The sequence below is a fragment of the Schistocerca serialis genome, chromosome 3 (assembly GCF_023864345.2).
Source record: "Schistocerca serialis cubense isolate TAMUIC-IGC-003099 chromosome 3, iqSchSeri2.2, whole genome shotgun sequence".
Taxonomy (NCBI): Eukaryota; Metazoa; Arthropoda; class Insecta; order Orthoptera; family Acrididae; genus Schistocerca; species Schistocerca serialis.
Window position 1 is genome coordinate 362,857,274 of NC_064640.1, and position 20,379 is coordinate 362,877,652.

The 20,379-nt window shown below is 45.9% G+C and overlaps 1 protein-coding gene across 1 annotated transcript in view; it reads left to right on the top strand.

Annotated features, from left to right (window-relative positions):
* LOC126470173 (uncharacterized) overlaps positions 1 to 20,379 on the top strand; it is a 271,424-nt gene that overhangs the window by 206,696 nt on the left and 44,349 nt on the right. The window contains exon 8 of the mRNA XM_050097819.1: positions 12,288 to 12,365. Within this exon, the coding sequence (XP_049953776.1) occupies positions 12,288 to 12,365 (78 nt within the window). The remainder of the gene's footprint in view (positions 1 to 12,287; positions 12,366 to 20,379) is intronic.

The following is a 20,379-nucleotide window of genomic DNA, read 5'->3' on the forward strand; positions in this document are numbered from 1 at the left end:
TGCGAAACTGAGATACCTTAACTTAAATAAGATGATGAGGGAAATAAATGCATAAATTTTTATAATTTTGCCACACCACTGCCCAAAAACTAAAAAAGATACTCAAACTCGGTTACTTTTATTTCAAATGGTTGCTAGGTTAAGATGGAAAATCAGATAAGGGTGGTTCAGACACCTCATTTATCACTGCTAGAACTACCTTGGTTTATTCCAGGTCTATACAATAGAATGTATATCTTACCTGCTGGCATCCATAGTATCCTCCTTTGCCTTCTTGGCACAAATGACAGTTGATTGCCAAGTTCTGTGAAAAGTTAGATCACAGGGGAACTCATAGGCTTGCTGTTGCAGATGTCTACTGCTAGCTCTTGTCTCACTCCATCCCATGGCTTTGATTGTGCAACATGGCTGCAACAGGCTTATGGGCAAATCTTGAAGTTGAGCTGACTGGCTGTAACGGTAGTGAAGTGATGGTTGTCTCACAAGGGGACAGCTGGCATCCGTATAGAGGGAATTACTGACACAGCCTTCCTGGGGGACACTGCCTTATTGCAGACACCTTCAGTACCAGGCGGAGTGTTTGCACATGTCAGTGATACTGAGGACTATGCCAGTAGTAGTTATGGAGCTACTGGCAGGGCTAGACAACTGCAGTAGAGGGTCCTAACAAGTAGCGTCCTACAACTTAGGGAAGGGATAGCGGTTGTTTTTTTCACTGGGGTGTTCTGCCAGCAGTAGTTGGTTCTCCCAAGGTGGGGACTGGCCAGCGCAGCCAGACCTCTTCTACAGTGAACTTTGGGAATATTTCAGGGACCATTATGAGGCGTGATAGTGGAACAGTGTGTGCTTTGGAGAATGGGAGCCTTGGCTCACCTGGACCCCGTGGAAGGTACATCTCTATAAAAGAAACTCAACCCGAAGGTGTGTTATGTTCTGATGGAGTGAGTGGCTGTTGAGATAATACAGTCTCTAGCAGGAAACTCCTGGGGCACCTGCTATAGATTTAATGTTACTGGAAAACATAAGTTATGTTTTCCACAGGAATGTGTGCACCAGGAATAAACTGACAGATGCTAATAACTGTGAGTAATGCCTTCAACTCAATCTCATGATGTAAATAACTCTCACCACATTCAGTGCTTGCTTGTTTTGTTTCTATATCTTGCCACAGCTATAAAATTCCCACAAAGCCTCAAACATTCATTAAATGTGTACTGTCTGATGAATTGTTAGGCAATTCAAACCCAGTTGTGGTAAATAAAAACTGAAGAATCACAAAAGGGTAACTGGCTGCAGTTATTTCTCGGAAACTTTGATGATTTTCCTATTCAGGATATTAATACCCACAAGGAGGAACCATGAAGCAGACACCTTCTTAAGTTCCCTGACCTCTGGGGTAAATCACATCTGCTGAGCAAGAGGGACATGGTCAACCACACTAATCATTGGCTCCCACAGGGACTATTGCATTGGATCTTAAATGGACCCCAATCACATTTGGAAGAATTGTGGCTCATAGCCCAGGAGAGACTATTCTGCATCTGCTTACAAGATACTCATTTTAATGTCACCAGCACACCTGCATTAAGGGGTTACTGCCGCCTACAGAAAGGGTGATGTTACTGGAGTCAGCAGAAAGGATGGGTTGGCTGTTCCATCAGTTACAGATACCCCTCCCCTCCCGTCCCTCTTACCATGGTCATTATAAGCATTTGCAGTGGAAGCTCTCACACAAGTTAAAATAACAATGTGTGCTTTATATCTTTCACGTCATGATGCAAATGTACTAACAGAACTGTTCTGGATACTCTCCAGTCTGTTCCTAATTATGAGGGAGTTCAGTGCACACAATGTGCTAAGGGGTTAGGCTACAACATGCTCCAGAGGTTGAATTATTGGACACCTCCTCTGTTCAGCAAGTATCTGTCTTTTGTACGTTTGGTCAGAGGGGACACTTTTCTACAGCTACAGGATAATCTTCAGCAACTGGCCTTTGGTTTTTCTCTCAATCTCTTGCAGACTCTGTCCAGTGGTACGTAGACACAGATTTGCGTACTAGTGACCACTTTCCAGAGTGGATCCACCTGCTGAGTAGATGGTGATCGACAGGATGCCGCAAACATGAATGAATGCTCCATGAGAGAAATTGGTAGCAATACAGCCAGTGAGCCATCTTCAAACAACAGAAGTGAAGTCAGGAGATGGATTCCACTGAGCTGCCACAGAGTCCATTCCCCATTCTAACAACCACCTCAGAAGACAGCCTGTTCCTTGTTGGAACAAAGTATACCGCTCGGCAGTCAGAGCCAGGCACACTGCTTTGCAGAACTTCAAACATCATCCAACTACAGTAAATCTTTGTGCATTCAGGACTGCAAGAACACAAAGTGATCGATAAAATGACAAATCAGGAACTTGTGGAAGAAATTTGCAACATCCGTTAATCGGTCAACTTCCCCTACACGAGTTTGGGAATCAGTAAAGATCATCTCAGGCAAGGGTGGTACATATCCTCATATGGCCTTGTTGAGAGATGGAGTCTTGGTGGACATGTATAGAGATGTGGCTCAGGTCTTAGAGCAGAACACTTTTTTACCATCACTGCATCATTTGAACAAACTCCTGAGTTCCAGAAATTCCGTCAAACTGTGGAAATAAGAAGGTTCTGCCTCTTCTCGTGTAATAAGGAGATGTACAATCATCCATTTTCCTTCTATGAATTGGAGTCAACTCTGTCTGTAACCAGTCAGTCAGTTCCAGGATCGCATCAGACTCATTGTGCCATGCTCTGCCATATGTGCTCTAGAACCAAAGGTGAGCTCATATCTTTTCTCAGTCAGCTCTAGTTTGATGGACAGTATCCTGCCACTTGGAAGTAGGCAATATTAATTCCGTTTTGGAAACCAGGCTAGAATTGTACCATCCCTAACAGTTATCAGAGTGTAACCCTTACCAGCTGTATGAATAAGATTGTCGAGTGTATGGTCAACTGCCACCTCATCTGGCTCCACGAATCCCAATGTTACCTATGCCACTTCTATTGCAGATTCAGAGGCCACCGTCCGTTTTTCTTAAATTTAAACCACTTAATCAGTGTGTTTTTTGAGCTTGAAAAGACTTATGACACCACTTGTAGGTACAACATCCTTCACCAACTCCATGAATGGGGACTATATGGACATCTGTCATTTTTCATTCAATCCTTCCTCAAGCACAGGTGCTTTCCCTATCTCATTGGTGATATCTTGTCTGACCACTTTGTTGAGGAGGATTAGGTCCTCGAAGCAGTGTACTTAGTGTCACACTGTTGGCAATCGTTGTCAATGGCATCTCCTCTGCAGGCAGGAGCTCTGTTACAAGTTCTTTGTTTGTGGATGACAGTAAGGCAACTACAGCTGAAAGTCTGGAGGCAGGAAACTGGGGCCAGTGAAACTGCTTTTAGTTCTCACTGGAGAAGACTCCTTGTATCAATTTCAACTATGCTCGAAGTTTTAACCAACCAGAGTTCATGATAGGGAACAATATTTTAAATTTTAATGCCAATGTGTGCTTTTTGGGCCTACTATTGGACACAAAATTAATTTGGCTCCCACACCTGAAAGACCTGCGAACAAAGAACATCAAAACAATGAATGTTTTGAAATGCATCAGTGGAAAGCCGTAGGGAGCTGACAGGTCCCATCTTCCTCAGTTTTATACGGCACTTGTTGGGCCACAATTAGATTAAAGCAGCATGTTTTATGGAACAGCACTTACTTCCTGCCTCACCATGAAGGCATTCGGATGTCGAGTGGAGCCTATTGGACCAGCTGAGTTCAGATTCTGTGCACAGAGGCTAATGAATCACCACTCTGGATGTGGCAGCACCTCTTTCTGGTTTGACAGGTCCTGAAAATCATAGTGTTGGCTTAGTCATTAACATTTAGTGCAGCGGGTGGCCCCTACTTTGAGCAGCTGTTCATGAATTGCCCCAATTGGGATACATGCTACAGACTTCCTCATTGAACTGAATGTACTGGACCTCTGAATATGCAGCCCGTGATGGAACAGATTGCTGCCTTCACATCTTCAGAAGACCAGAGAGACTTTAAGCTCCCACAGTACAAGTGAACTGGCACTCCAGATTACCTTTCTACAAATCATATTTTTGTGGTTTTATCGCTGTATATATGGAAGGTTCCAACTAGGGAATGCACTCAGTTGTTCAGCTGCTTTCCCTGATAATATTTTCCAAGTATGCTCTCTGGAACAATGTACAGATTGTAATGGCACTGGAGTGGATTTAAAGGCATCACAGTACAAGGTCCCCCCTGCGGGTTCGGGGGTAAGAATAGGCCCGCGGTATTCCTGCCTGTCGTAAGAGGCGACTAAAAAGAGTCTCAAACGTTTCGGCCTTCTGTGATGGTCCCCTCTTGGGTTTGACCTCCTTTTTTTTCCAAATTTCCGTTGTTAGTGCGTGCCATTTGGGGAAGGACACCTTACGTGGTGTTTTTCTATTGGTCCATCATGCTCCACCATCTTGCATGTTACCTATTGTCGTGTGGGGGGGGGGGGGACTACGCCCAACATCTTCTGGGTTGTCTCCTTCTCGCCCTGTGCGCACTCTTCTTCTTAGCGCCTATGACAACTGTGGACCCTTTCAACACCTAAAATCCAGCACGGTAGCCAGTCCGTTGTGGTGGGGTCATCATGTACCCTCTTGGTGGTAGCCCCCTGACCACGCAGGGATCGCACTACAGATGCCAGAGCTGTTTCCTCCCCATGCATGCCAAGGAGTATGTGCCCATCTTGGCTGGGGCACAGGGACTCTGGGCAACGGGATATCGGCCAGGTACCCGTTGCTTTGGCTGGGTGGCGCCCTTGGGGAGAGCCCTCGTTCGGAGTAGGTGGCATCTGGGCGGATGTGGCGCAATGAAGCGCAATAAATCACACCAAGCTGGTGGTCACACGGCCACCAGCGTCTCTAAGCGTGGTAGAGTAGACTTTGATGTTGCACAATATGACCCTCAGTCGTTCCCCTCGTTGGCTGCGCCATGGGAGGGACGCCGATCTAGTGCCAAGCGGGAGCCTTACGTACCGCAATACCTTGTCTGCAGCAGGACTGATGGTGACTCCTTTCTTACGACGAAGCCTCTGTTTTTTGTGGAACACCTGGAGGATAAGTTTGGGGAAGTGGCGGGGTTGTCTAAAATGAGGAATGGGTCCATCCTCCTCAAGACGTCCTCCCCAGCCCAGTCACGAGCGTTGCTCTTGTGTGATAAGCTGGGTGACGTCCCTGTTACCGTCACTCCCCACAGTATCTTAAATATGGTCCAGGGGATTATTTACCATCGTGACCTCTTGTTACAATCCGATGGCGAGCTGAGAGCCGACTTGGAACGACGTGGTGTACATTTTGTCCGTCGTGTACATAGAGGACCCAAGACTAACAGGGTGGCCACCAGTTCCTTTATCTTGGCCTTCGAGGGTGATGTCTTGCCCGAGATGGTCAAGGTGATGGTTTACCGTTGCAACATGAAGCCATACGTCCCTCCCCCGATGCGGTGCTTCCAGTGCTGGAAGTTTGGGCATATGTCCTCCCGTTGCCCATCCAGCACTACATGTCGAGATTGCGGACGCCCCTCTAATCCCGATTCTCCATGTGCGCCTCCGCCTGTATGTGTCAACTGTGGGGAGCACCACTCTCCATGCTCGCCGGATTGCCCCGTTCTTCATAAGGAGCGGAAGATCATGGAATTTAAGACCCTGGACCGGCTTACTTATCGAGAGGCAAAACTGAAATATGAAAGGTTGTATCCTGCTTCCATTCGAACATCTTATGCTGCAGCCACGTTATCGTCGCCCACGCGAGCGACGGTTGTCGCCTCATCTGTGCCGCCTTCAGTGGGCCCTCGGGGCCGTGTATCTCTGTCTGCCCCCCTCGTGTCTGGGGGCAAGCCTTCCTCTGTTGCCCCCTTAGCAGTTGGGGGCAAACCCTCTTCTGTCGCTCCCCCCACGCTTACTTCAGGAGTGACATCTGCTCCACAACCGGGAGGCTCGATCCCTCCCCCTCCTTCTCCGCCGGCGTTGCCTCCGCCGGTTCCTCTCTCGCGGAAGGGGTCCTTCGGGACTCTCCCTTCCTCCGTTTCTTCTCCTTCCCAGCGAGATGTCAGCCAGTGGCTAAAGGTTCCGCCACCTGCTGGTCGTAGGGCTTCTGCGTCGTCGTCAGCCTCCGACGCTCCTTCAGAGAAGCTCTCCCAGCCCTCTCACCCTAAGGGCCGACGTGAGAAGAAGGAACGGCATGTGTCCAAGAAGGACGTTCCGGCGGTTTCAGCACCACCTGCTGTACATAATCCTGGCTCCGGGGATGAGGTGGAGATCCTCGCCTCTGCCACGGATCTCGCCCTCACGGAACCCTTGGGGGCCTCTCCTATGGACTCAGCTGACTCTCCCCCGGTGGCGGCAGTTGGCTCTGAAGCGCTGTCTGCCTCCTGGTCGCATTCACGCCCTCCCAGTCCCTTCCTGCTTCCATTCTCCAATGGAACTGCGGCGGTTATTTCAGCCACCTGCCTGAGCTCCGGATGCTTCTGAGTGTTTCCCCTGTTCTCTGCATTGCTCTGCAGGAAACTTGGTTTCCTGCACTGCGGACCCCCGCCCTTCGCGGTTATCGGGGATACTATAAGAACTGTGCTGCCTGTCAACAAGCGTCAGGTGGGGTTTGCCTCTTTGTTCACCACTCTGTCTGTAGCTCGCCAGTACCCCTTCAGACGCCTTTAGAGGCAGTTGCTGCCAGGGTTGAGCTCTCGCCGGCTATTACTGTTTGCTCTGTTTACATTCCTCCGGATGGGGAGCTCCCCCGACATGTCTTGGCTGCGCTGCTGGCTCAACTCCTGCCACCATTGCTGCTTCTGGGCGATTTCAATGCCCACAACCCTCTATGGGGTGGGACTGTCTGATGACCGCGGTCGGGCCGTGGAGCATTTGTTGGCTCAGCTCGACCTTAGCCTCTTGAACACCGGTGCTCCCACGCATTTCAGTGTGGCCCATGGCTCGTTCTCAGCCATCGATCTCTCTCTTTGCAGCCCCGGACTTGTCCCATCCCTCCACTGGAGGGTGCACCCTGACCTGTGCGGTAGTGACCATTTTCCCATCTATTTGTCACTACCCCAGTGTCGTTCTTCTAGGCGCCTGCCCCGCTGGGCTCTCCATAGGGCTGACTGGGCGGCTTTTACTTCCGCTGCAACCATTGAGTCTCCCCCACAGGGTGACATTGACGAGGTGGTCCGCTTCTTAACCACGTCAATTATTTCGGCGGCCGAGGCTGCCATCCCCCGCTCTTCTGGCCTCCCTCGGAGGAAGGCTGTACCCTGGTGGTCGCCGGAGATTGCTGAGGCTATTCGCGACCGTCGGCGGGCTCTCCAGCGTCATAGGCGGCACCTGTCTCTAGAGACCCTCATCGCCTTTAAGAGGCTCCGTGCCTTGGCCCGTCGTGTTATTGCACGGCGTAAGCAGGAGTGCTGGGAGAGGTATGTCTCATCCTTGGGCTCCCATGTCTCCCCCTCGCTCGTGTGGTCCCGGATCCGGCAGATTTATGGATACCAGACCCCTATGGGTGTCCCTGGGATCTCCTTGGACGGCGCTGTCTGCACAAACGCTGCCACCATTGCTGAACACCTTGCTGCGCACTTTGCTAAGAGCTCTGCAACTGCAACTTATCCCCCCGCCTTTCGCTCTCTCAAGGAGCGAGCCGAGCAGACGCCGTTATCGTTCCGCACGCGTCGTCCTGAAAAATACAATGCTCCTTTCAGCGAGAGGGAATTCCTTGCTGCCCTCGCCGATTGCCCTGATACAGCACCAGGACCGGACTGCATCCACGCACAGATGCTGAAGCATCTCTCCAGGGACTGCCAGAGACACATCCTCACCATCTTTAACCGCATTTGGAGCGAGGGCGTGTTCCCGTCGCAATGGCGAGAGGGTCTTATTGTCCCCATCTTGAAGCCCGGTGCGGACCCACTGGCGGTGGACAGCTATCGTCCCATTACCCTCACCAACGTTTTGTGCAAATTGCTCGAACGTATGGTGGGGCGGCGTTTGTGTTGGGTCCTTGAGTCGCGCGGTCTCCTCGCTCCATCCCAGGGTGGCTTCCGTCGGGGCCGGTCTGCCACGGACAATTTGGTGCGGCTGGAATCTGCTATTCGTACGGCCTTTGCCCAACGTCAGCATCTCGTTGCTGTATTTTTCGATCTGCGGAAGGCGTATGACACCACAAGGAGGCATCATATCCTCGCCACGTTGCATGAGTGGGGTCTTCGTGGTCGGCTCCCGGCTTTTCTTCAAAGCTTTCTATTGCGCCGCTCTTTCCGGGTGCAAGTCGGTGCCACCTCTAGTTCCTCTTATATACAGGAAAATGGGGTCCCGCAGGGCTCGGTGTTGAGCGTCTCCTTATTTCTAGTGGCCATTAATGGTCTGGCTGCAGCAGTGGGGTCGTCGGTGTCTCCTTCTTTGTATGCCGACGACTTCTGCATCTCATTTAGCTCCACGACTACGGGAGTCGCCGAACGCAGGCTGCAAGTCGCCGTTCGCAAGGCAGCATCATGGGCTCTGACTCATGGTTTTCAGTTCTCTGCTGCCAAGACTCGAGTTATGCACTTCTGCAGGCGTCGGACGGTCCACCCTCATCCTGAACTTTACCTCGACGGCCACCTGCTTGAAGTAGTGGACACTTGCCGCTTCTTGGGACTCGTGTTTGATGCCCGGCTCACATGGGTTCCTCATGTTACTCAGCTGCAGCAAAAATGCTGGCGGCACCTCAACGCCCTCCGCTGCCTTAGCCACACGTCTTGGGGTGCAGATCGCTGCACGCTGCTGCGATTGTACAAAGCCCTTGTGCAGTCCCGGCTTGATTATGGGAGCCTGGCCTATGGGTCTGCGTCACCCTCAGTGTTGAAGTTGTTAGACCCCATACACCACTGTGGGGTTTGGCTTGCAACTGGCGCTTTTCGCACCAGCCCCGTGGATAGTCTACTGGTGGAGGCCGGGGTTCCCCCGCTGCGGATTCGCCGCCATCGTCTGCTCGCCGACTATGCTGTCCACGTGCATTGCTCGCCAGGCCATCCCAATCGTCGCCTGCTTTTCCCTGCCATGGTCCTCCATCTGCCCGAACGGCGACCTAGGTCTGGGCTTTCCGTAGCTGTCCGTGTCCAGTCCCTGCTATCAGAACTGGGATCATTCCCTCTTCTGCCTCCCTTACGGGTCCGTACACCTACGCCTCCCTGGTGTTTGTCCCGGCCGTCCGTCCGTCTGGATTTGGCACAGGGACCCAAGGACTCGGTTCCGCCTGTGGCCCTCCGTCGCCATTTTCTTGCGCTCCTCGCCTCATTTTCGGACTGTGAGACTGTCTACACTGATGGTTCCCTGGTTGATGGTCGCACTGCCTACGCTTTTGCTCACGCTGCCCATGTTGAGCAGCGCTCCTTGCCGGCTGGCTGCAGTATTTTTACTGCAGAGCTGGTGGCCATATTGCGCTCTCTTGAGTATATGCGTTTCTGCTCAGGTCGGTCCATCGTCATCTGCAGTGACTCCCTGAGCAGCCTTCAGACCATCGACCGCTGCTATCCCTCTTCTCCTCTGGTGTCCTCTATTCAGGAGTCTGTTTCTGCCATTGCCCGTTCTGGTCGTTCGGTGGTCTTGGTTTGGACGCCAGGTCATGTTGGCATCCCGGGGAACGAACGTGTTGACAGGCTGGCCAAAGGGGCGATCGACGCCCCAGCTTTGGAGATCGGCTTCACAGCTCGCGATCAGCAGCTGGTGTTGCGCCGTAAGGTGCTTGGGATGTGGTCTGCTGAGTGGCGAGGCATGACAGCGCCTAATAAACTGCGGGCTGTCAAGGAGACGACCGATGTGTGGCGCTCCTCCCTGCGGTCTTCTCGCAGGGACTCTGTTATCCTGTGTCGGCTCCGCATCGGCCATACATACCTGACGCACGGCCATCTTTTGCGTCAGGAGAATCCCCCCCTGTGTCAGTGTGGGTCCCGGCTGACGGTCGCCCACATTTTATTGGAGTGTCCCTGACTGCGCCCCCTCCGGCAGTCTTTTCATCTTCCGGGCACTTTGCCTTTGGTTTTATGTGACAATGCCTCCATGGCTGACGACGTTTTAAATTTTATGCGTGGTAGTCCTTTTTATGGTTCCATTTAGAGTGGTCCTGCACCTTTCCCTTTGTGTGTCTCTTGTCCTCGAGTCTCTCATATTTGGTTGCAGCTTTTAGCATGTAGTCGGTTGGTTGACTCTTTCCCTTTTTTGTTGTCATGGTCAGTCAACCAGTCTCCAGTCATCTTTTGTTCTGTTTCTTTTTGTCTGGTGTCTTCGTGTCTGTAGTGTTCGTTACCGCATTTGTGTTCTTTTAGGGCCTGGGGGGGAGTCTCCTTCTCCTTGGGGTTTTACCTGCTTTGTGCATTTATGTCTCGCCTGTTTTTGGACTGGGGGACTGATGACCTTAGCTGTTTAGTCCCCCTTAAACATCCCCACAACCACCACCACCACAGTGCAAGGTTTCTTGTCTGTTCTGACCCGCTCAGTGTATCCAGTAGACCATTTGATTCAGCTCGTCTGTGATGTCTTACAGTGGATAGAATACCAAGGAAAGTTGCCAGTCTTTTCCTGGGTACAAGGATACAGGGAAATGACACAGCTGACAAAGCAGCCAAATAAGTTTGTAGGGATGGTGGTGTACCTCGATGTGCTATCCCCTTGCATGCTGTCTTCTCATTGTCTGGCAGAAGAATTTTGCATCAGTAGGAGGCTAGATGGTTGGAAGTGGTAAACACCAAACTGAGGTCACTCAAATCGTCTGCACAAACGTGGCGGACTTCATATTGACCGCACTGATGGAGAAAAGTACTGCTCACCAGACAGCAGTAAGACACTGTCCATTAACACATGGTTACCTCCTCTGAAAGGAGGATGCACTGCTCTTGTGAAATTTGCGGTGTGCTTCTTTTGGTTCAGCATGTTTTGGCTGTGAGTGTTTTATATACTGACATGAGTGCAACTCTCAGTTCGGTTGGAGGTCTGCCCACCATTGTCAATGAAGTGGACACTGGTCACAGGTTTTGAAATTTTGTGAACTGCTGGGTCGCATCACTAAAGAGCTCAGGAGGACAGGTTAGTATGCTCAAATGAATAACTTGCCCATGAAGTTTAGCATTTTTATTGCTTGAGTTTCAGTGCCATAGTTTAGTGCATCATGACAGTATTTTTTTTTTAAATAATTGATACATGCATATTTTAAGCAGCTTTGCCTATGAGGATAGCCTTCCTCCTCCTCCCCCTCCCCCTCCCCCCCCCCCCCCCCCTCCGACACACACACACACACACACACCCTCCCTCTTTGTAAGGGCATTGATGGCCATATTGTTGAGCAGGACCACATTCATCCCCATCGTCGTCATCATTGACACAGTTTGTAAGTTGGCAGTGGTTGAAGCATTGAGAGCAGTGTTGAGGAATAGTTGTCTGAGTAAGGAAAGCACAGTATAGTTGTTGCTGGGAGTTGCCACAGGTTCTGGAAATCAGGGAATTTCAAACATGTCAGAGAAATCAGGGAAATATGAAAAAATCTGGAAAAATCTCATTTTTGTCTCAGTAGATGAAATGATATGTTTACTGAGGTGTCGTGCATTGTCGCTGGCTGGGTGCGGCTGAGTACATTTTGTATGTGATACACCAACTTCTTTGACCATGAAGTGAAGATTTCAATGAATGAAATATCCAAGACAAGCCTTGAAGAAACTGTGATAGCTTTCAGTAATTGCTGATATGACCCCTGTTAATTGAAAGGAAATGGGGGTGATATGAGAAAAGCAGATGTACATGTAACTGTGTGAGAGAAACCATATGTACGTGTAATTGTATGGAAAGCCAGGAAGATGGACATATCACTATCATTAGCCCTTGTATAGAAAATGTCTGGAACTGTTTGGAACATTGGGTGAAATGTAGCACTCAACATCCTTGCAATTTAGTGGCTCTACCCCATCTACTTCAGCTGAATATGACATCTCTTAAGAAACTTTTTGTCCATGTTGAAGCAGCCAAGGCCATTGGCTGCATTACATGGTGTTAGCAAGATGTGTCCTGGAGTTTACTAATAATTTTTGTCTGGTGTGTTTACATAATACCATTATATATAAGGAAGGATGTTAGTCTAACAAATGTGCCTAAAGATTTTATTGGAGAAAGGTTTGTTTAAAAAATTCTGTTGTATTATCTTACTTAAAAGTATAAATGATTTGTCTTGGTTTCAGGAACACGAAGAAATCTGCAGACTTGACTCTACAAGTGTAACAGTGCACAATACTGACGAGCCTCTTGCATCAGAGCAGGTACATATCCTTTTGTAGTCTGTTCTAATAGTTCATCTTCATTGGAAGGTCTACACTGCACATGAATTATATTAAATGTTCGTGATTGGTTGTCAGATTTCTTCATTCCCTGCCCAGAGTTTCTTAATTAACTGCTAACTTCATGTGGTAGCTGACATAAGAATTTAAGGAAATGTTATAGTACTTGGTTAAAAAAGGATGTTTTATATGTAGCTTTATGCAGTGCAGTTTCATAATTTATCTGTATATCACCAAAATGAAGCTTCACACATTATTTTGAAAGTAAACATTTTTGAGCTATGCCTGGTGTGATCATGATGATATTACATCATATTCAAAATTTCAAGTACCTGAAAATCAATGTTCAGACATCAAAATACTTAGTATAGTAGTAATTCTACCATTTTTGGGCAGCTGGTAATGTCAATTTGGGAATATGATTCATAGCAATGTATGACAAAAATTGTATCATTGATATATGCTCCAATCTGACTTGTATACAGACATCCTGCAGTATGCTGTGTTTGAGTAGGGAGTTACACTTCAAATGTGTGTGAAGATACTTTAAAAGATTACATAGTTAAATTGTTTCCACAATAGTGAATACTTTCATCTTCAGTGAATAAGTCATATTTCAAAACATTAATGTGATCCATCAGATTTTCTGGAAGCACTTCATTTTCTTCTTACATGATACAGTCACTAGCAAACTTCCATTCACTTGTATAATTGTAGGTGGATTGTATACATAGGACAAGTCTGCCCTGTACTTCTCTCCCCTTATTTCCCCATTCTCCCACAGTCTAGTGATGGTTCCTCTCTACATCTATGTGATTACTCTGCAATTCACATTTAAGTGCTTGGCAGAGGGTTCATCGAACCACAATCATACTACCTCTCTACCATTCCACTCCCGAACAGCGAGCGGGAAAAACGAACACCTAAACCTTTCTGTTCGAGCTCTGATTTCTCTTATTTTATTTTGATGATCGTTCCTACCTATGTAGGTTGGGCTCAACAAAATATTTTCGCATTCGGAAGAGAAAGTTGGTGACTGAAATATCGTAAATAGATCTCGCCGCCACGAAAAACGTCTTTGCTTTAATGACTTCCATCCCAACTCGCGTATCATATCTGCCACACTCTCTCCCCTATTACATGATAATACAAAACGAGATGCCCTTTTTTGCACCCTTTCGATGTCCTCCGTCAATCCCACCTGGTAAGGATCCCACACCGCGCAGCAATATTCTAACAGAGGACGAACGAGTGTAGTGTAAGCTGTCTCTTTAGTGGACTTGTTGCATCTTCTAAGTGTCCTGCCAATGAAATGCAACCTTTGGCTCGCCTTCCCCACAATATTATCTATGTGGTCTTTCCAACTGAAATTGTTCATAATTTTTGCACCCAGGTACTTAGTTGAATTGACAGCCTTGAGAATTGTACTATTTATTGAGTAATCGAATTCCAACGGATTTCTTTTGGAACTCATGTGGATCACCTCACACTCTTCGTTATTTAGTGTCAACTGCCACCTGCCACGCCATACAGCAACCTTTTCTAAATCGCTTTGCAACTGATACTGGTATTCAGATGACCTTACTAGACGGTAAATTACAGCATCATCTGCGAATAACCTAAGAGAACTGCTCAGATTGTCACCCAGGTCATTTATGTAGATCAGGAACAGCAGAGGTCCCAGGACGCTTCCCTGGGGAACACCTGATATCACTTCAGTTTTACTCGATGATTTACCATCTATTACTACGAACTGCGACCTTCCTGACAGGAAATCACAAATCCAGTCGCACAACTGAGACGATACCCCATAGGCCTGCACTTTGATTAGAAGTTGCTTGTGAGGAACGGTGTCAAAAGCTTTCCGGAAATCTAGAAGTACGGAATCAACTTGAGATCCCCTGTCGATAGCGGCCATTACTTCGTGCGAATAAAGAGCTAGCTGCATTGCACAAGAATGATGTTTTCTGAAACCATGCTGATTACATATCAATAGATCGTTCCCTTCGAGGTGATTCATAATGTTTGAATACAGTATATGCTCCAAAACCCTACTGCAAATCGACGTCAATGATATAGGTCTGTAGTTTGATGGATTACTCCTACTACCCTTCTTAAACACTGGTGCGACCTGCACAATTTTCCAGTCTGTAGGTATAGATCTATGGGTGAGCGAGCGGTTGTATATGATTGCTAAGTAGGGAGCTATTGTATCAGCATAATCTGAAAGAAACCTAATCGGTATACAATCTGGACCTGAAGACTTGCCTGTATCAAGCGATTTGAGTTGCTTCACAACCCCTAAGGTATCTACTTCTAAGAATCTCATGCTAGCAGCTGTTCATGTTTCAAATTCTGGGATATTCCATTCGTCTTCTCTGGTGAAGGAATTTCGGAAAACTGTGTTCAATAACTCCGCTTTAGCGGCACAGTCATCAGTAACAGTACCATCGGCACTGCGCAGCGGGGGTATTGACTGCGTCTTGCCGCTTGTGTGCTTTACATACGAGCAGAATTTCTTCGGATTTTCTACCAAATTTCGAGACAATGTTTCGTTGTGGAACCTATTAAAGGCATCTCGCATTGAAGTCCATGCCATATTTCTCGCATCTGTAAATTTTAGCCAATCTTCGGGATTTCGCGTTCTTCTGAACTTCGCATGCTTTTTCTGTTGCCTCTGCAACAGCGTTCAGACCTGTTTTGTGTACCATGGGGGATCAGTTCCATCTCTTACCAATTTATGAGGTATGAATCTCTCAATTTCTGTTGCTACTATATCTATGAATTTGAGCCACATCTCATCTACATTTACATAGTCAGTTCGGAAGGAATGGAGATTGTCTCTTAGGAAGACTTCTAGTGACACTTAATGCGCTTTTTTAAATAAAATTATTTTGCGTTTGTTTCTGGTGGATTTGGAAGAAACGGTATTGAGCCTAGCTACAACGACCTTGTGATCACTAATCCCTGTATCAGTCATGATGCTCTCTATTAGCTCTGGATTGTTTGTGGCTAAGAGGTCAAGTGTGTTTTCGCAACCATTTCAATTCGCGTGGGTTCATGGACTAACTGCTCGAAATAATTTTCGGAGAAAGCATTTAGGACAATCTCGGAAGATGTTTTCTGTGTACCACTGGCTTTGAACAAGTATTTTTGCCAACATATCGAGGGAAGGTAGAAGTCCCCACCAACTATTTACTTGTTATGAGACTCAAATTTTCTCTGAACTGTTCAGCAGCTATATCATCGGAATCTGGGGGTCGGTAGAAGGAGCCAATTATTAACTTAGTTCGGCTGTTAAGTATAACCTCCATCCATACCAATTCGCACGGAGTATCTACTTCGACTTCACTACAAGATAAACCACTACTCACAGACACAAACACTCCACCACCAATTCTGCCTAATCTATCTTTCCTGAACACCGTCTGAGACTTCGTAAAAATTTCTGCAGAACTTATTTCAGGCTTTAGCCAGCTTTCTGTACCTATAACGATTTCAGTTTCTGTGCTTTCTATTAGCGCTTGAAGCTCAGGGACTTTCCCAGCACAACTACAACAATTTACAACTACAATTCCAACTGTTCCTTGATCCAAGCACGTCCTGTATTTGCCATTCACCCTTTAAGATTGCAGCCCACCCCGTACTTTCCCGAGGCCCTCTAACCTAAAAAACCGCCCAGTCCACGCCACACAGCCTCCGCTACCCGTGTAGCTGCCAGCTGAGTGTAGTGAACTCACATGTGAACTCTACACATCTAGCCTTTTTGTATCCTTTTGCTTTTTACATTTCTCCTTTTTCCTTTTTGTTGACAACCAGTTTGTCCATTTTTTTCAGTCCCCTCTTCCCTGTCTTGTCATTTCAATGCACTCTCCTTTTCAATGGCCTGCCCTCCCCTCCTCATCCCCCCCCCCCTCTCTCTCTCTCTCTCTCTCTCTCTCTCTCTCTCTCTCTCTACATGTGCTAGCTCACTTTAAATCCTTAAACTCTTAATTCGGGAACCATCTTTCCTGAACACCGTCTGAGACTTCGTAAAAATTTCTGCAGAACTTATTTCAGGCTTTAGCCAGCTTTCTGTACCTATAACGATTTCAGTTTCTGTGCTTTCTATTAGCGCTTGAAGCTCAGGGACTTTCCCAGCACAACTACAACAATTTACAACTACAATTCCAACTGTTCCTTGATCCAAGCACGTCCTGTATTTGCCATTCACCCTTTAAGATTGCAGCCCACCCCGTACTTTCCCGAGGCCCTCTAACCTAAAAAACCGCCCAGTCCACGCCACACAGCCTCCGCTACCCGTGTAGCTGCCAGCTGAGTGTAGTGAACTCACATGTGAACTCTACACATCTAGCCTTTTTGTATCCTTTTGCTTTTTACATTTCTCCTTTTTCCTTTTTGTTGACAACCAGTTTGTCCATTTTTTTCAGTCCCCTCTTCCCTGTCTTGTCATTTCAATGCACTCTCCTTTTCAATGGCCTGCCCTCCCCTCCTCATCCCCCCCCCCTCTTTCTCTCTCTCTCTCTCTCTCTCTCTCTACATGTGCTAGCTCACTTTAAATCCTTAAACTCTTAATTCGGGAACCATTACCCTCTGAATCACTTCCTCCTGTGACCAATACAGTATGTAGCAACTCATAAATTTAATGAAAATAAATATTTAAAAGGGAAATTAACTGCTAGGCTATGCTAGAACATGCAACACTCATTTTGGCGCACAGGTTTGGTGATTCCAGTTACAAAAACAATGAATGATGCTGCCTTCAAGTAATTGTCATCAGTCACAGTTTCCCCATTGTCGTGGAAAGATTATAGGAAAGAAAATGGAAAATCTCACTGTTAAAATTGTTGGCACTTGAAGGAGGGACACACTAATCTGTTAAGACCACTGTTGGAGAAAGTGAAAGATAAAGTACAAAGTAGATCTATATGCCTGTGATTACAGAAAATCTGTATTCCAGTGACAACTTTCATCTGTCTCTTTAAATGTGAATCAATACAAGAAAATATCTGTAATAGAGAGAGAGAGAAAATTCTATTACAAGATCAGCAGCATATTGCATTGTTCAAGAATTCAAGTGTAATACCAAGGAACAACATTAAACAAGACAGTCACATAAAATTGGTTTGAGGGAAGGCAAATGGGTGACTTAGATTTATTTTAAGGGTCCAGTGCTTCTACAAAGGAAGTTGCATACAAGACACTAATGTAACCAGTTGTAGAGTATTGTTCCAGCATTGAATGTTCATCATTTTGTTCTTGTGAAAACCCATTTAGAGAAGCTGTATTCAAGGAAAACTGTGTAATCATGCTACTGCCACTATCCTACATCTCATGTATGGGTCATGAGAACAATATGCAAGAGATTAGGGTACATATAGAGACACACGTGTTCTTCTTTCACTTGATATGCAAATGGAATGGAAAAGAACATCACTAATATTGAGGCAAAGTACCCTGTGCTCTGGACTGTACAGTGAGTTTTGGAGTGTATATATAGATGTAAATGAAGATATTAGCTATCTAACAGAAGTAAGCGGTATCAAATGACAGACACAAAATTGAGTGTTCAGTAAGGATTACTGGATGCTGGACAGTCAGCTGCTTGCAATAATAGCATCCAGGAATGGGCAAAGCATGTGATAAGAGGTCATCCACAAAGCCACTGATGGATTTGTTCCAAAATGTACAGCCTTTTCCACGGTGGAACAAAATTTGTCAATCTACATTGAATAATTGAGGGCTGCTAAGATTTGGAAATAGTCCATCTACAGGAAATTTAGCAGCATTTAGAATAATTATGACTACAGCCAGGAATATTTTTAAAGAGAGCAAAAAAAGATCATTGCAAGAATCAGTATGCTCCATAAACCATTCTACTTCCTCGATAAAATTGTGGGAATCAAGAAAGAGGCATTCTGGAAGATGATGATAATTTGTACTCACTGTTACATTAAATAACATTCTAGTTTAGAGCCCATAAGATATAACTCGGGCAACAGGAGAAGACAGCATCCAGATAACCAACTCAGATGCCCAATGTCCTTCTCTGCAGCTTCACAATAAAATCAGAATGTAGGAAAGGCTAAGTTTTATGTTGAAAAACAGATGATGTGTGAAACTGTCCATATACAACGTGTGAACTGAAATCAGCTCTGTCAGAACGTCAAGATGTGATGTCAAATGAAAATACCCTGCTTCCAATGAACACTATTCCAGTAATAGTTTTAGTCACAGATGTGACTTTTCCTGACACTTTTGCACAACCTATTGTACAAAAAATGACACATTTTTGTGAGATCTTTTATATGATGCATCAGTTAACTACATATTTTCATAACACACAAGTATAAATATAAAAAGAATCTTAAGCAGCACTTCAGTTTCAATATCGTATCTAATCGCCTTTCAACTTTATATAGAACCCAGACTATGCAACAGATCAAGCTCTCGCCACAAACTTCATCCACAAAATAGTATAAATAATATTGAATAATAATTTAAATAAACGTTGTCAGCATTCTACTTTACTGCCAGAAACACATTTGCATGAAATCATGTGTCCTGTGCTGCAGTTGGCTCACAGAAGCAGATTGAGCAGACACAAAGTGAAAATAAGAGCAGTATTTGGTGATTTTCATCATCATACTTGCCTGCTACAAAAATATGCACTTTAATTCATGCACTAAATGAAAGATACCTCCAAACTGCATTATTTTTGGTATGATTTGTTGTGGAAAAATGTTGGGAAATCTGATGTCGCTGGATAAAACTATTATGTGTAGTCTAAGATAAGTGTTTGAAGAGTGCTTCATTATTGTTGGGAAGATTAAGTTTTGATTGAAACCAGCAAGCTTTTGAGAAATATGAAGTGACGAATATCTGAGGCAGAGGTGAAGGAAACACTGAAATGCGCTTGGTTGCACTTCAAATTAAACTAACAACTCAGTTTATCTACTGTGTTCACACTACATCATAAATTGGTCATAAAATAAAATGCTTTTTTTTTGTGTCCCTACCAATTAGTTCTCGTAGTGAGCACTTATCAGTTAAATAGTGAAAGAATTAGTATGGATGATGAACAGCTACTTGGTGTGCACTATAGAGATAAGAAAACACCTCAGATGCCATCAGTGCGGTTTCTGTTGGTGCTGCTCTGCATTTTATATGAATGGGGCTTTGGGAGTTATCTTCTTATTAGTGCTGGCCTTCCTTTCAGAATGGTATTTTAATTTTAGCACTGTTAATGCACTCTGACATACTTGCACGGTAAAATATCAGCCCTCAAGGGAACTTCCTAAAAGTTACCCTCTTTGCAAGAGCCGTGCCCAGTGCTCTCTGTTTGTGTATTACTTTTAAATCTTATGATCTTTTTCCAGTCTTAGTTATTACCTAAAAATAAAATGTCTTAAACTAATTTAACGTAGCCTGTTTTGTTTATTGTTCACTGCTGGGTTATTTGGAGGTGAGGGGAGGGGGAGGGAGGCAGTGATTAGCCAGAAATTGATGTGTAATAATGTCTTCTTCTGGTGTGGAGCTGTATCTCATTGTTTCTTATGATTGACACCACAGCCTGTGTGGAATGCAGATACTTTTGCACCAGTCGTTTGGTACGAGAATTGTGTAATACACTCTTACATTTGAAGTTATTCACTTAAGATTTTGGCACCCCAAAGCTTCACTTGAGTCATTGGTACACTGGCGGAGCTGTTGTCAGGCACTACAATATTCCACTATTGATTTTGCCTCTGTTTTTTTTTATATATATAATTCACTGCATGAAGTTTTCTGTGTACATGTAAACACTATACGCTTAATACAATATGGCAGCCTTGCAGCATGTGACTTGAGTATTGTCTGTTGCATTTTACATTGATATTTGCACTCCTGGCAGTCTGGTAGGTTCCCCCACCCCCCCTCCAGATTAGCACATCTTAGTATTGCAGTAGAATTGGCTTAAGACTACTGAAGAGTTTTGAGTTCTTGAGTTTAGATA